Below are 17,348 nucleotides of genomic sequence, written 5' to 3'. Positions count from 1 at the left end.
TTGCAAACTCATGACTGACTCATTGCAGATTCATCTCTAATTTATTGTTCATGACTTATTATATTTTTTTTAATAATTTCAGTTTGGGCTATGAATAATTATTGTTTTAAGTGTTTTTTTAAAACCTATTTATATTCATTTATAAATTGAATGATTCGAGGTGAAAATAATATAGATAAATTGAAAGTAATTTACATTGATAAATCACGGTAAACTGCTGTGTCATTTTTCTCTATCATTTATCTCTTTTCTTGTTTGCAATCTCGTGTGTGTATATTTTCAACAATTTGTAGATGAGCGAGTGATATTTAATATTTAAAGTTATTCATTAATTATTTTTAATTTTTCATAAAATACTGATTAAGTTTTGTTATTATTATTATATATGTGAGAGAGAATAATTATTTAAGGATTTAGTGTTTGTTGTGTTAAATTATCTCTTATTATTTTAAAAAGATGAAAATACAGAATATTTTCAGAAGATTTATAATGCAAGAGAAAAATAAAATTTTAAGAAAATAGTATTTATTTATTTTTATTTATTTATTTTTTGTTGGTGGTAGGAAATAACTTTTGTGACAGAAACACTTTTGATTTGACATTAATTAATTAATTAATTAGAATTGAAAAATAAATAAGTAACAGAGGTGGATGGTTTTCACTTTTCATTTCATTCCGGTGTTGCGCGATTGAAGACGGTAACATTCTGTTGTGAGTGAGTGCATATTATTTTGACGGAAGAAAAGAATAAGAGTTGGGATTTGGAAATCGAGTGAATTGAAGGTGTAGGTAGGGTTTGAGGGTTGTGGATTTAGCGATGAGTGAGAGTAACGGGAAGAGCAGTAGGCAGAATGAAGAAGATCTGGGGCTGTACTTCCTTGATGTGTGTAGGCGTGGAGGTCCAACGGAGATGGAAGAAGACGAGGAAGAGGCACCAACGGAGCTCAACACCATTAACAGCTCCGGTGGTTTTGTGGTTGTTTCCACCGACAAGCTCTCAGTTAAGTATCCTACCCTCAACCTTCACGGCCACGATGTTGGTGTTATTCAGGCTAACAAGGCAGCTCCAACAAAGCGCCTCATCTACTATTTCGAGATTTATGTGAAGGATGCTGGTGTTAAGGGTCAGATTGCCATTGGCTTTACCTCCGACACCTTCAAGATGCGAAGACAACCCGGGTGGGTGCCTCCTTCTTAATTCTTTCTTTCTTTCTTTAATTCTTTCTTTCTTTAATTATTTCTTTCCCTTCCAGGTGGGAGGCCAATAGCTGTGGATATCATGGAGATGATGGATATCTCTATCGTGGTCACGGCAAAGGGGAACATTTTGGCCCAAAATATACATCTGGTGATGTAGTTGGTGCTGGAATTAACTACGCCGCACACGAATTCTTTTTCACGTAATCCTCCCCACACATCCTATCCTATTCTATGATTATTTGTTCTCTTTAAACTTTTTCTCTGCTTCCTCTCATAACAAGATTTTACTCTCCATCTTCAATGCCAGTAAAAATGGGCAAGTCGTCGGCACAATTTACAAAGACATGAAGGGTCCTCTTTTCCCGACCATTGCTGTTCATAGCCAAAATGAAGAGTATGTTTAAATATCATCTATCTCTTTCTTTTTCATTTACTGGAGTCGCTGCATGCTTATTTATTTATTTTCCAAATATCGGGGTAGATTTCTATGTTTAGTGTATATTTGTGAAGCCACCTATCAGATTAGAGTAGTCAATTGCATTAAAGATTTTTGTATTTGTATAAAATCTTGCAACTCAATTTCCATGCTGACCATGCGTGTAGTTTATCTTCTCCACACCAAAATGAACCTTCGTTCTCTTTTCTCAACATGTAAAGCTGAACAAGGCTATTAATAACATGTGACCACAAAACATCAATGAGGTAACAGCTCACTTAACTAATCTGTTAATCTGACAATATTTTGGAGTGAGTTGTAACGTTTTTAATGAATTCAAGAAAGTTTTACGTATGTTATCATAATAGATGTGAGGTCTGCATAGTATATGTAAAATGTGGGGAGGGAAGAGTAATTTACTCTGATGTTTAATGTATCCGAGTATGATTCGCCTAGACCTGCCACTCATCTTTAGGAATTTTTTTTCTTTTTTTGGAGACCAGCCATTTTGATCGTCTGCGTACATTTTTTAATCCTTGATTATTTTTACCTTCCTTTCATTTCAAAGGTTCTTCTTTTTGGCATCAGTACGTACTACTTAGTTTCAAATAGCAGCTGCTTTTGATCATTAGTTGAGGTGTTCAATTTTTCAGGATTGTGTTTCATTTATCTCTAACAGGGTGCATGTCAACTTTGGCCAGAAACCATTTACTTTTGACCTAAAGGTAAGAACCATTTTTATATTTTTTTTATCTTTGTGTATATATCTTACCTTAGACTTTTAGCATGTTATCCTACTTGCTAATGCAATAACATGAATATTTTGTTACTTTGTATTTATTGAAGAGGGAAAACCTTTGAGTTTACTTCCACCCAGTGACTTGTTCCATAATTTTGTCTTTGAGCTGGCATAATGGTAAAGTATATTTTTGTTCTTATTTTCTTTGAATTACTTGCTCAATGCTTGCTACATGTTATGAGGAATATTTATTATTATGGTTTTCTCATTATTCAGATCTCGGATAGGATGCTTGTCAGATGTTAAAATCAAGTAATCATGACTTTAGTTTTCACCTTTTTATTTGCTGTTTTGCGGACTTCTTTTCTTTTTTGCATTTTCAACACTGAGAATGAGAAGATAAGCCTCTAGTCGAGCAGGATTGGGCCTATTCCTGAGAAATCTTCTGGGTCATCTGACCTGAAGGTTTTTTGCAAAATGTAGCTGAAACTTATAAATATTTCAAAACACTTTTTTCTTTGAAATTACTTAGAGGCTTGAATAATGATAATATTACTCCTGGTTTCACTTTTAAAATTTTCCATTGCAATCTTTTCCCTTCTGGACAAGTAAGAAATTGCTGATTTAAACAGTTGGGAAATGATGCTGATTATGTGATCATGATGATACATGTTTAAATTTTATGTTAAATATGTTGCTTTCGTTGTTAGTGTTATGGGGATTAGTGTAGTTGGAATCACATAAATCGCAATACAATTAATATGATTTGTCAATTCTTTGATACATATTACTTGCTGTTTCACTTTGGTGCTGGAATCGTGGCCTGAATTGCCAGAATTGTGCAAGAATTTCAAGAATCCCCACTTGGCAGCTATTTGTCTTCGTCTTCATTTTCTTCTTTATTGTTGGTGTTGTCTTTTTTCTCACCTAAAGGTCAATTGTCTTCATTGTTTTCTTTGTCATTGTCGCCGTCTTCCTCTGGTTTGAGGACAACGTGGAAGGTTTAGGCTGAGGACTTGAAGGAGGCTCAGAATTTGAGGAAAAAAGGCAAGAGATCGATAATGAAATGGATGGGAGAACATTGATATTGCTAGTTAGTCTAGTTCTGGTAACATTTAGGGAAATTACAATAAAATTACTGTTAAGAGTGTTAGTGTTAATAGTGTAGAAGTCCCACATTGAGTGTGTCTCTTTGTATTCTTCAATTGGTTTGCTATATAATAGCACCAATGTTGTGTAGTTTAATACAACAAGGATTACTATCATTTCCTCTTGTATCTATGATATTTAACATGGTATCAGAGCCTTTCACTATGTCTCCCAGTTACAATCGAGCGGCGCGGGTGGTAACGCCGGCATTGTAGCGTTCGCCCGGGGCTAGTAAAAAGACTAGCGCAAAGCCAGTCCGCGTGGGCGCCGGGACTGCGGAGCGAGGTGGAATGTTAGGGTCCATTTGTTAAGAGAGGCTTTGGGCACTCCCATCCTTTGAGCTAGCTTTTGGGGTGGTGCATCTCAAGGTCATTGAACATAAGAGGTAAACTTAGATATGAAAAAGTCCCCACACACTTCCCCTTCCCCTTGAGGATAGTTTGGAACATTTACCAGAAACACGTGAGGTCTGATCGTGTTGTGACGCAGATAAGATCAGTTCATAAGTTCGTGTCGTGATGCAGAGGAGATCGGTTTGTGAAGGGGAGTCATAAATGACGTGGTTCTACGTAGATCTGCGCGTCAAGAGATAAATTAAAACGACGATGATCTGTTGCATCCCAAACCGCATCGGTCTAAACAATTTCGCGAATTCGATTCCGCTTACATTTGGTATCAGAGCCTCCTGGACCGGTGTGTACAGCGGGTACGCTGTATTCCCAGTGGGGGAGGATGTAATGTCCCACATCGGTTGGAGAGGGGAACGAAGCATGCCTTATAAGGGTGTGGATACCTCTTCTAGTGTGAGGCCTTTTGTGGGGTGTCCCAAGAAACAAAACCGTGAGCCCGTGGGCAAAGCGGACAATATCACGCTACTGGATTTGAGGCTGTTACATTAACGAAGCATGCCTTATAAGGGTGTGGATACCTCTTCTAGTGTGAGGCCTTTTGTGGGGTGTCCCAAGAAACAAAACCGTGAGCCCGTGGGCAAAGCGGACAATATCACGCTACTAGATTTGAGGCTGTTACATTTGGTATCTAGAGCCTAACAAGAGGAATCTTAATCCGTTTAACTTAGTTAGGAATCTTAATCCGTTTAACTTAGTTCTATTTTCCATAATTTCAATATGGTTATAGAGAGATATCACCCTCCTTGAGGGATTCCCGTTGTTATTTCTTTTTCGGGTTTTTCTTAGTATGCTCTGTGACTGCAGCTTAGACTGATCTGTCACATCAGAAAAGAATGATCGTTGAGAAGTTGTTGGGTTGACCACCGTTGTCGTTGACCGACCACCGTTGACCGCGTCGTCCACCGTTGACAGCCGTCTCCGGCGACTTTTCCGATGACTTCCGGCGACTTTTTCGGCGATCCACCACCGTCTTCGACGACTTTTCCGACGACCCACCGCCGTCTCCGGCGACTTTTCCGATTTCGCGAAGCTTTGTTTTTCTTTAATCTTCTTTCTTCCCAAGATGGAGTATTTATACTATTCATCATCCATCTTGAGGGGGAGCACTATCCAAGTTGCTGATGTTGTCTCCGCTGATGATAATTCCGGCACTGTTTAGAAGTTCCTCTTAAGGGGGAGCACTGTCCATGTTGCTGATGGTCATTCCAGCACAATTGTCTTTGCCGATGATAATTCTGGCACTGTTTAGAAGTTCCTCTGGAGGGGGAGCACTGTCCATGTTGCTGATGGTCATTCCAGCACAATTGTCTTTGTCGATGATAATTTTGGCACTGTTTAGAAGTTCCTCTTGAGGGGGAGCACTGTCCATGTTGCTGATGGTCATTCCAGCACAATTGTCTTTGCCGATGATAATTTCGGCACTGTTTAGAAGTTCCTCTTGAGGGGGAGCACCGTCCATGTTGCTGATGGTCATTCCAGCACAATTGTCTTTGCCGATGATCATTCTGGCATCTTCCATGTTGATGTTCATTTCGACGCCATTTTTAGCACATTGTTGATTTTTTGGTTTCTCATTTAGGAGATTTATTTTGATGTTATGTTACTTGGTCTTTCTTGTAATAAGCTTGTAGCATAGTCAAGGGGAAACCACGGCTGCTCACCAACTGTTAAATGAAATGTCTGAGAGGGATCTTGATGCTGATGTCCTGGTCAGCTCAGTTGTCTTTGCCGATGATAATTCTGGCACCATCCATGCTCTGATGTCCATTCTAGCACTGTCTCTTTATCAGCTCTTTAGACTGATGGTCATTCCAGTTGATTTGTTGTACTTAGTCATTTCATTTCGTTGATGTAGCATTGTTGTTTTTGGTTCCTAATGGGAGTATTATTTATGTATCAAGCTTGTAGCAAATGATCTATATGCTACAACTTGAGGGGAAGTGTTAAGAGTGTTAGTGTTAATAGTGTAGAAGTCCCACATTGAGTGTGTCTCTTTGTATTCTTCAATTGGTTTGCTATATAATAGCACCAATGTTGTGTAGTTTAATACAACAAGGATTACTATCATTTCCTCTTGTATCTATGATATTTAACAATTACAATCACAAGTAGCATTTAGGGAAAAAATTGAATAGATGTGAGTTTGCAAGTGTTGAAATTTGGAGGATTTAGGTAGGGAAGGATAAAGTGAGAAAAATAGGACTCTCACTAATATTTAATGAAATTAATAGGTGTGAGGATGTGATAAGATTGATATGCTATATTACAAAAGACAAAGCCCTAATTCTTATTTATAGTAATACTAGACTACTAATCCTTATTAAATAAGGGAACAAAACATGAATTATAATGACATATGGAAACCACTCCTGAAAGATCATCCAAGATCCTTTTTGATATTTTAAGATACAATAATGATATTATGAGATGTTTCCTAGATATTCTAATGATAGTTAGGCTATGCACAAGCCTTGTAACAAAACAAAGGCTTCTAAGTTCTAACCTACCAAAATAAGCCAGTAGGAAGGAGCACTAGAATTTTTAATATGAGAAAACAGAGAGATTGAGTAGTAAAAATAAGGGAACCACAAATACATCACCCACAGACCAGCAAAGCACAACAAATTGGCATTTCCATGAACAAACTAGTATGCACCCACAAACCAGCAGAGGACAAAACAAGAGGAAGGTTGAGGTTGTTGAAGCCAACCTAGAACAGCCCACCAAGAAGTCATTCATGCAGAAACAGGGGCACAAGGTCACGACAAGCTTCAAACAAAACAGCCCTTGCAAGGGTTCAAAGAACTCACAACACCCATTTAGATAGGGTTCGAAGAATGAAGCTTAAAACTAAAAAATGTTTGAAATGCAATTTGAAGTGAGGTTTACATGTCGGTGGTCAAGTATTTATGTTCTGGAACTCCCCCCCCCCTTTCCTGAGGGATTCAACCCACACCAACATAGCACGGATTTTCTAATGACCACACTGAACATGCATGAACCCAGTGTGATTATGATGAGATAAGCAATTTTACAGCAATCCCAGCAAGTTGTGTTCTAAGTTAGGGTTGAGATTGGAGGGATCTTCCAAACACATAAGCATACGATTCTACAAGTTAGAACCTGATTTGATGACCATACTGGTAACAAGTGTGACGAAAACAAAGGGTATATAGGTGGAACTAAGAGGATAACTTGAGTATTCATGACGATGGCCATGGCGGATGTGGATTTGGTGCTATTTGTTTGTGGAAGTTTGTTTCACATTTCCCTGGATGTAAACATGTCTTCAGGTGAAGGAAGAAATTCTTCCTCCCATCCAATAGGTTTAGGGCGTACCCTTCATAGCGATGCGTTGCATCGGACCCTGGGTGCAACGAAAAATGGGTCAGGGTCCTTGCCCCAAGGCAAGGCGCCAGGTCTTCACCCGGATTTGGTGAAAAGTAGGTCAGGGTCCCAATACGCAGATGGGCGAGCGTGGCGGGCAAGCACCGCCTAGGGGTTAAGGGTGAGATTGGGAAGCTGGAACATAGGAACCTTAACTGGTAAATTGAGGGAGCTAGCAGAAATAAGGATGTTAAGGTGGATGTGTGGTTATACGAGGATTGATAAGATAAGAAATGAAGATATTCGATGAAAGGTAGAAGTAGTACCGGTAACTGAAAAGATGAGGGAACATAGATTTAGGTGGTTTGAGCACGTAATGAGACGGTTCCTGGATGCTCTTTGTAAGAACAAAAGTTTGTTACCAAGAGTTCGACACAGAGAGAGGTAGAGGTAGAATGAAACTAACTTGGGAAAAGGTAGTTAAACAAGACTTAATGTAATGGGATATAAATTGGCGGAGGGTGTGTCTTAGGACGACATGGAGAAAACCTATAAGTAGGGTGGAAGGTTAAACCCGTTGTTATTCCTTTGTTCCAGATGGTCCCTTTTTAGTACTTTTCCTCTTCAATCCCCCTCTCTTTATTTTCCCATTCGTGTCTTTTATCTTATTTCCCCTTCCTCAATTTTAATTTATTTATTTTATTATTTATTTATTTATTTTATTTTTTTAATCTCCTCTTATTTATCATTGGGTTCATCTACCACCAACCCCAATTAACTTGGGTTAAAGGTGCTGTTGATGTTGATGTTGATCCAATAGGTTTGGGGTTTGTGCTCCAAGAAATCTTAGCCATTTCTCATGCATGGAATGGTGTATCACAGTTCGACAAATGTAAAACAAACATGCTCTTTGGTGATATCTCTAAAATCTAAATTATATGGATGAAGCCCAATTAATATTTGGGCTTGGCTTAGATGTTCTCAAAATGTTTTATATTTTGATATTATTCTTATATCAACAAATGTGAATTAGAATTTTTTGCTATTGTTTAAATTATTATATTTATTTAATGTACTTATATTATCAAAAAATCTTGATATATGTATGTATATACTATGTTGCACCGACACCGACACCGACACGGGATACGACACGACACGACACTCGGACACGTTAATTCTAAAAAATGTTAAATTTCGATACGTCAGGACACGTTTTGATATTATAAAATATTTTTAATTTATGTAGTGTATATTATATTTAGTATTCAATAATTTATCAAAAAAATAAAGCTAAACTTATAATACCCATCAATTTTACAAATAAACATAATATATCCCCAATGTTTATATTAAACTCAATAAAATCGTAATCGTAATCTAACGAATCTAATAGTTGGAACTCAAAATACAATGCAACGTAACCTTTGAACCTTTTTTGAGTCTTTGCAACGAGTATTGGAGTGACAGAAAGTGTCGGAGTGTCGAGAAGTGTCGGACACGACACATTAGGATTTTCGAAGTGTCGGTGTTTCATAGTATATATATATATATATATTTTTTTTTGGTAGGTAGATATATGTATATTATTTACATGTTTATAATGTGTCATTATGCGAATTTTTTTTTAATGCAATTATTAATAGGTGATCAAGAATCTTATGGTTCAAAATACGTTTTGATTAAAAATTAAAAATTATGCCTTCATGATTCGATTCACAATTTGACAATCCTGGTGGGGATGAATTAGAATAGGTGTGCTGTCTCAGCTGGTGTTCCAGGGCCGCTATTTTGAATATGCTTTTTCCTTTTCTTATTAAGAATTTAATATCCTTAAAGGTGAAAAAATATTTGCAAGTGTGAATATAAGAGGTTCTCCAGAAGGATAAGAGGTTCTTCGCCAGCCTTCGGGAGGAGAAAACATGGTAGTTAGATATCCTTATCATACATCCTATGCATCTAATAAGGTAGTACTTTGATGCAATGGTAGATCAAATGAGTTCAGTGTGATTTAATACATTCACAAAAATGACTGTTATATGACCTTTTTGTTTAAAAAGAACAAAGTTTTAAAAGATCTTTGCTATTTATTTTTCTGTTTCATTATTTTTCTTGAATATTTGTATTATTGGACTAGGAATTTGAAGCACAAGAAAGAATGAAGCAGCAACTGAAAATAGAGGAAATTCCAGTGCCAGCAAATATCAGTTACGGGTGAGAGATAATTACCTTTAAATAAACTTTCTTATTAAACTCATTTCAATTAAATTTTACTTCAACTAATTTTGTTCTTCATTTCCAATCATTTTTAATCTAAATTAGTTCCAATCATTTTTAATCTAAATTAGTTCGAGCTTACTATCAGCTCTAAATGCCCATCATATCTTGGATTATTATTAGGTCCGTTTGTAGTTGGTAGCAGGGTAAGATTACAGAACTTAAGATAAATTCCATCACAGTTTTTGTACATATGGATTTACTTACAGATTTCTATTATATTGCCTGGAGATTTGTATATGCCACAAATTGCCGTCTGGGTGCTATAGTCAGCTTGCTAGATCAAATGACAATGTTCTAAGTTTAACAGATGAGTTTCTGAAGGTGTAATGTACTAAGTGGCTCTTAGAAGTGCTGGAAGCTGTAACATTTGAAGTTTAAACCTTGAAATTTTGATAGGGCTAAAAGAAATAGAGAGTAAAAGCTCTGTTAGTGTAGCTGTGCAAACGGGAATCTGAACCTGGTTGATGAAAATGTAGTTATTGGTTTGTGTTTACTGTCGACACCGACGAACCAGTTTCTTTTTCAATTTCAGTTTCTCCCGTGGAAAAGATTGATTATCAAGAGTTTTTAGACTTGTACATAATCTTATGATTTTATAGCATATAGAACTGCGTCCTGTTGTAAGAGATGAGGTTACCACTGTTGTGGAAGTAGATTTATGTTTAGATCATGTCAAATTTATCTCCTAGTAATGCCTTTTTCTATAAAAAAGAAGATAGTTTTCGGTGGTGAATGCATGTAACTGTTTTATTTAATTTCGTGGCATTTTAATTATGTTTTCATATAACATTGTCTGACTTCTTTTTTTTATATTAAAAAAAAATTATTTGGTCTTGCTATTTTTTTTTCCAATTCCTTTTTGCAGATATCAATATTTTCATTAAAATAGCCATCTAGTGTTGTAAAGCACAAGCTGTAAAATATCTTCCAGATACATCTAGGGTGTGAATTTTTTTCTTTTTAATGTTTGTAATATAAGTAACGTTTCTTGAGGTTTGGAATGTAATTCATTAAAGATTTTAGAGAAAGTGCAGGAAAATGAGAAAAAGTGAGAAAAACAGATAGAAATTGAGGAATCTGACTATCTATCTTCACATATTTGTTGACTGGATATTCTGAGGACATGTTACAGCATTATACAATTAGGTGCTGACTGCTGCATTTAAAATGACACATACTTTTTCCTATTTTCATTATTTACAGTAGCTAGCTGCTAAAATATCAAATATGAGGGTTTTTTATAATGGGGGTGATGTATACCTTTATTCTTCAGTTGCAAACAGTATTCATGAGTGTTAATCAGAGAAAGGAGGAGAATAAAAGACAGTGAGGAAGCAGAATGCCATAGGTTGAGTACTTATAATATTATGAACTGGGGTTTTACCTATTGTTTTTAGTATATCAGATCTTGTATTGAGAGAACATCAACTGATAAACATAACTACAAGAATAGAGATACACAAATTATAAAATTAATTTACAATATGACATGGCTCAGGCTGTTATCAATCTCAGTAACAGGCCCTTTGAGAATTTCAGTGTAGACAGAAAAAACTTATTATGGTCTTGTAATTTCCTGGGAATGCTTATTCTTAGGCTAAGGAAAACTTCTCTAAGGTTGCATACTGTAGCTTTTTGTGCTTTCATATATATATTAATCTATTTCGCCTGGGCTGTGTGATATCTATGACTTTCTTGGGAACCAATACTAGTAAGAAAGTAATAAATACGTATGAATATTCTTAATTTTGATATTCTTTCTTATTAGCAGAATTGTCCGTTCCTACTTGCTACACTATGGCTATGAAGATACATTGAATTCATTTGATGTGGCTAGTAGAAGTACTGTTCCTCCTATATATATAGCTCAAGAAAATGGAATTGATGAGGAGGAAATAACATATGCGTTAAATCACAGAAAGACTCTGCGGCAGGTACATTATTTCTTGTGACAATTTATCTTTTTCAATGTGTATAATTGGGATAGGAAACAAGGGAATATTAGGAGGCAATTGGTTTGTTTTCTGCTGTTAATATTAGTTCATATGTTTCCTTGAAATTGCCATATAGCATCTGGAATTGGACTTCGAATTGAGCTTGGAATTGAAAGGTCCAATTCCAATTATCCTGATTGGTGTATACATTAGAATTGGAAGTCTAATTCTGAGTTCAATTCCATGGATTTAATAAATAACTAATTTATATTGTGTTCGATTCTTAGTTTAGATCCTAAGAATTACAATTACAAGAACCAAAGATCAAAGTTAAAATCAATATTTTATATTTTTTTGTTAATTATCTTTGTTGCTTACATCCTAGAGAAACTATTGCTGTCTGTTGGCATACACCAACAACCATTGTCACCAATAACCATCGCTGCTAGCACATAACACATTGCCGCCGGCATCCTCTTATGGAATTCCAATTGAATTTAGAATTTTGATTCTTTATCTCAATTTTTTATTTGTCCTAAACATGAAGATTAAGATTCTTAATTTTGACAAAATTGGAATTGAAATTAGAATTGTAAGTTGTAATTCCAATTCTGTCATCCAATGGACCCTTATAATTACAAAAATACACCTTGTTTTCATTCAGTTTCCCATTTTTCGAAATTTTGGGAAAGAAATGGTGAAAACAGCTTTTTCCTGTTTAATGATGAGAGCATGGTCAAATGTGACTGATTTTGCAGAATGTCTTGCTAATTCTTGTGCATGGAATGATATCAAAGAAAGGGATTTTTTTTTTCTTTTTTTTCTTTTCCTGTTTTAGGTAATACTGTAATTAGTTTCTTTTCTTTTGTCAATATCATTCAAACATGAAACCACTAATATTTTGGGGTCATACATGCTACTTGATTGTGGTCATACCTGCCCCTCTGAAAATATCTTCTATAAATTGAGGAGAAGTATAAGCTTTGGTGTTGTTCTGTTCCCATTTTGTTTTCATTGGGATGACATATGTAGATTTTATAAATATAGTGAAAACAATATTTCCTTGTTTTCACTATTTTCTTAATAAAATTTTGAAGAAAGAAAACGAACTAAGCCCTCTTAAATTCTAGGCAATCTTTATGTGTATGTCTCTTCTGTCTGCTGAATAATGTTCTGTAATTCTCAATTATAATCTCTTTTCATTTGTCATACTTATTGAGGCCTTTCTATCAGTTTCAATGGAGTCAGGCCTTCATATTGTCACATGAATTAATAGATATTATAATACCATAGATTAGAATTCTTCTCTCTTTTTACAGAAGTGTCTTTACTTGGTTATAACACAGAATCGTTTAGTTATAGTTTCCATGACTCAGTGTCCTTTTAAGTTCCTGTATTGTAATTGATGGACATTGTGGTTTTGCTGTCCTTTGTTTTTGTATTTTGCTAGTATGATATCCTGGCTATATGTATTGCTGATTTGCAAACTTAATTTGGCTTACCTCTTTTTTCAATGAAGCTAATTAGGGATGGAGAGATTGATGATGCATTTGGTAAATTGCGTGAATGGTATCCCCAGATTGTTGAGGTGGGCTCTCTCAGATTATAATGGTTGTCAACACAGTTTTGTATATCCTGTTCGTGTATCCTGGTGCTAAGCTAACTCCAATTATACTGATTAAAAATGCAACAAATTCTGCTGTGGAGTATATATTATGATCTTTAGTATTGTTGAGATATATAAAACCATTAATGTAGCCTCACCCAACAGCTTAAGCTTTTGGGTTGAATTGGTTCTTTACATGGTATCAGAGCCTCGTGTTCCGGGTTCGATCCTCGCCGCCTCCCACTTTCTTTCAAGTGGAATTTCTTTGTTCGCGCAGGTAGGTGGGCTTGTGCATTGTCCACCCTTCAAGCCCAGTAGGCTCTCATGTGAGGAGGCATGTTGAGATATATAAAACCATTAACGTAGCCTCACCTAACAGCTTAAGCTTTTGGGTTGAATTGATTCTTTACAAGTATATTTGTAACTGAAATTGCTTTAAACTGATTCTTAATGAAAGGAATGTTGATGGTGATTATAGCTGATGCTATGCTGCACTTAAATTGTTATTTGCGTCCTATTCTGTTATAGTTGGAGCGATAATATAGTGGAGCTATACTGTGCTTTGTTGTCTTCTGTTTTGTTTTCCTCTATTGGTCACTCTTTCTGCTTTTGTGTTGTTTGAAAACTTATTTGTGCTAGAATTTGTGGTTAGATCAAATCATGTATGAAATTCTTGATTTGATATTTCTCTGTAAGAATCTTCTGTCATTATATTTACCTCATCGGTAATGACAATCAATTGTGATTACTGCAGGACAATACATCAGCTACGTGTTTTCTGCTTCATTGTCAAAAATTTATCGAATTAGTTCGGGTATATTCCTTTCAATATTTAGTTTTGTAACTATTAGAAGCCTCTCCTACTTTATTCCTGTCCTCCATTAGTATATCTGCAATTAGAGGTTTTTTTTCTTTAATGTTTTTTGTTTTCATTTGATAGTAGTGATTAGTGATGACATATATTTAGGCTTTTAATTTCCAAGGCTGGTGCTTTGTTAATTAGTCAAGCTTAATTGACACCAGTTATTTATCTTTTATTACTCATTCTAAATTTCAAGTATGTTCTTTTGGTCATCTAGCTTTGATTTAAAGTCCCTACTAAATGGACAGAAATTGAATAATTTAATATTTTTACATTTCTGTATGTGATATTTAGGTTGGAGCACTGGAGGAGGCTGTCAAATATGGAAGAATAGAGTTGTCAAGTTTTTTTGGGTTGCCTGTTTTTGAGGATTTAGTTCAGGTGAATTTTCTTATCAAGAATTAAATTGAATACTGCTTCCCTAATATCCCTTGCTGATTTCGAATTTGCAGGAGGCTCGCTTATCTGTGCTTGAAGCATATGATCATTCTAATTTTATATTGCACTAGATAAACATGAGCAACCTCATCTCCCCTTCTTTATAAGCTTTTAAGACTGTCTAAAGATGAGACTTGGAGGGAAGGGGAGCATGCATTTGCCGTGTCCAACTTTGTAATTTTATCATATTTTCTTTTGTATATTTCTTTATGGCCCCATAATAAAATTAAACTTTCACATAATCCCTTTAGTTATTGGAAAGTATTGCGTGCAAATGATACAATCTCTTCTATCAGTTACGATTTACCTATACAAAATAAAAGGAAAAATAAAATAAGAGAGAGTAGAAGAAAAAGAAATAGACTTGAAAAGTTTTCTTCGTGTTATATATATTTGGTCTGGCCTCCCCAATATTAAATTTCTGGCTCTGCCCGTCTGAGATCGTTCCATCGCATGCAAGAGAGAGAAATCATAGTTGTGTTTCCATATTATATGTTTCCTTTTTTTCTCATTGTGGTATGTTAGTACTGATAATTAAATTCGCCTTTGGGTTCTTTATAGGACTGTGTTGCTTTGCTGGCGTATGAACGACCACTGGAATCCTCCGTAGGTTATCTGCTAAAAGACTCACAGCGTGAAGTTGTAGCTGACACAGTAAATGCCATGATATTGTCCACAAATCCCAATATGAAAGAATCAAAAAATTGCTTGCACTCCTATCTTGAGAGGTTACTTAGACAGCTCACTGCTTGTTGCTTAGAGAGACGATCATTGAGTGGAGAGCAGGGAGAAGCTTTCCAACTTCAGAGAGTGCTTAGCAGTGGTAAAAGAAACTAGTGCTAGGTTGATATGTCTATTGATCTCTTACTGTTCTGTTCATATCTCCCCGGGTTTTGTAACAAAGCCAAGTGATCAAATTGATTTTAGCGTCTCGTATACTGTAGAGTCCCTCTTCTATTTACTTGATGCATACTCATTCATTTCTTTGGGAGTGGGGGTTCTCTATGTGCATGTAAGCTTGTAACCTTGTCATCATCAAAACAATTGAAATGGAAAATTTGAACTAAGCAACGATTTCAACATAAAAAAATTCGTGTTTAGAAATAGACGAACATTTTTGGATGCTTGTGGAAAGCCATTCCTAAATTTTATTATTCTATTCTCAGTTTGAATTTGTAATTCGTGAAGCCTTTTGGAAATTATAGTTACGCACACTGTATATGTGTTGAATCTGCACCCTTCAGAAGAATCAGTACAATGTCATTTTAAGCAAGTCCCATTTCAAAATGAGTCTGTCACCCTTTCTCTAACTTTGCTTTTAGCTTGCCCTAATACCAAAAGGAAATGTACAATGTTATCATTTTTCCATGACCTGTAGAGATGTAAAATCTTATATTTAATTCTATTGGCATAACATATACGGATTTTCTAATTGATTAACTAGCTAGTAATATGGTACTTTAAAGAATATTACATAGATGATGCAACATATAGAAAAAATGATGATAAAAACATCAATAGTGATTGCAGAAACTGCTTGATCGCTAAGCTCCATATTCTTTCCACCAAGGCGGTCAACCATGTCTGGAACAGATTCCCAGTTATTGACCTGTTGCTCATAAGGATCCTCCAGTCTCATTTTCATCTTCTCTGCTTGGCGGCTTGCAGCCTCTTGAGCAAGGGTCCAATCATAAAATCTTCGACTTTCTTCTTTGCTAAGAACATTGTAAACCTCTCTTAATTTCATGAATTTTTCTGAGGCAGTTTTTAGTGGGAGGGAAGTTGTGTCTGGATGGTACTCCTTCGATAGTCTCCGGTAAGCTACTTTAATTTCTTCTAAATCCGCATCTGCTGATACTCCTAAGAATCTGCTTGTTTGTTTCCATCAACCAGTTAGTCAAATTGACATGTAACATATATGACAATTGAGCAGAAATGACAAGTCATATATAATAATAATAATAGAGTAGTGTAGTGTAGTGACTCACTCGTAATGAGAACCTGAAGAAGCGGTGAGCAAATCAGCAAACTTTTCACCCAAGAGGTTCTTGGGTTTCTGCTCTGCACTGTTTTGTTGGTGTTTTTCAGTGTTAGTACCTCCAATCCAACCTTCATCTTGGTTGTCCCAATGGATTCTTGTGTCAACACCAGGAGGAGGTGCTCGACCCTGCGAGGCTTGAACAGGCTGCACAAGAGTACTACTGTAATGAGTGTTTGTGGTTCCTGCCCTCAAAAACCTTACTCCTCTTGCTCGATTATTTCCTAAGATGGGATTGTATAACAGAACCTGTGGAGCCGCTGCGGAAGCCATGAAAAAAATAATGGTCAGCTTTTGATGATACCTCACAACTAAGTCACAATAAATACATACATACACACATACATGGCCTACGTTCCTCCACTTTCTGTGGTTCACACACAGACTTAGCCTCTAAGCTTGTCATTTAGCGCGATAACTCATGTGTCAGCTCGCTCCATCTAATCCTTGCTATTTCAAATTTAAAAATCCGTCTCCCTATGATCAAATTTCATTTAATTAAGCTCGATTTAAATATAAAGGCCCAGCAATGCATGAGTTTTTATAAAAAAAAATTTAATGCATGTTATTATTTAGAAACATAATGTTCAAAGAAATTTGAGCATTGATTAAGGCGGCAAAGATTTCAGTTTAGGATAAGAAATCAATTGATGAGGATAATAATGTGAAAAAAAGAGTACATTGGATAGAGAATGCTAAAGGTGGGAAGAAAACTCTCTTTTTCCCTAAAAAAAAGAAAAGAAAAGGAAAACATGCGTTATAAAATAAGAAAATAGACGTAATTGTAGAAAAAAAAAAACGTAGAGAGATAATCCCACTCTTAGGGGCTTAAATTTTTTATATTGTTCGATCCTAGAAGGATTCGAGATGTCCATTAATATTGTTATATGTATTTCATAAACATAGATGTTTTTTTTCTCTATTTTACC

General features: G+C 35.7%; 2 protein-coding genes across 4 annotated transcripts; one reads left to right on the top strand and one right to left on the bottom strand.

Annotated features, from left to right (window-relative positions):
- The first annotated feature begins 691 nt into the window (after nucleotides 1-691).
- LOC133306524 (ran-binding protein M homolog) lies at nucleotides 692-15,448 on the top strand. 3 transcript variants are annotated; one of them, XM_061506853.1, is made up of 10 exons: nucleotides 692-1,179; nucleotides 1,254-1,400; nucleotides 1,508-1,594; nucleotides 2,316-2,361; nucleotides 9,399-9,475; nucleotides 11,313-11,475; nucleotides 12,995-13,063; nucleotides 13,836-13,889; nucleotides 14,238-14,324; nucleotides 14,943-15,448. In XM_061506853.1, the coding sequence occupies exons 1-10, from the start codon at nucleotides 818-820 to the stop codon at nucleotides 15,216-15,218; spliced, it is 1,368 nt and encodes a 455-aa protein (XP_061362837.1). In that variant the 5' UTR covers nucleotides 692-817; the 3' UTR covers nucleotides 15,219-15,448. The 3 variants fall into 3 exon arrangements, with proteins under 3 accessions (XP_061362837.1, XP_061362836.1, XP_061362835.1); XM_061506852.1 differs by having other exon boundaries at nucleotides 13,836-13,895; XM_061506851.1 differs by having other exon boundaries at nucleotides 11,310-11,475; nucleotides 13,836-13,895.
- A 278-nt stretch (nucleotides 15,449-15,726) lies between these two features.
- LOC133306532 (NAD(P)H-quinone oxidoreductase subunit T, chloroplastic) lies at nucleotides 15,727-16,713 on the bottom strand. Its single transcript, XM_061506861.1, has 2 exons — nucleotides 16,370-16,713; nucleotides 15,727-16,249 (listed from the first exon to the last, which is right to left on the bottom strand). Exons 1-2 carry the CDS (start codon nucleotides 16,690-16,692, stop codon nucleotides 15,826-15,828), a joined length of 747 nt encoding a protein of 248 aa, XP_061362845.1. The 5' UTR covers nucleotides 16,693-16,713; the 3' UTR covers nucleotides 15,727-15,825.
- Between the last annotated feature and the right edge of the window lie 635 nt (nucleotides 16,714-17,348).

This window comes from Gastrolobium bilobum, unplaced genomic scaffold, assembly GCF_033153095.1.
Source record: "Gastrolobium bilobum isolate Gb01-03AN ecotype WA unplaced genomic scaffold, APGP_CSIRO_Gbil_v1 utg3223, whole genome shotgun sequence".
NCBI classification, from domain to species: Eukaryota; Viridiplantae; Streptophyta; class Magnoliopsida; order Fabales; family Fabaceae; genus Gastrolobium; species Gastrolobium bilobum.
Note: the sequence above shows the minus strand (reverse complement) of the source record. Positions and strands in the feature narration are given on the sequence as shown.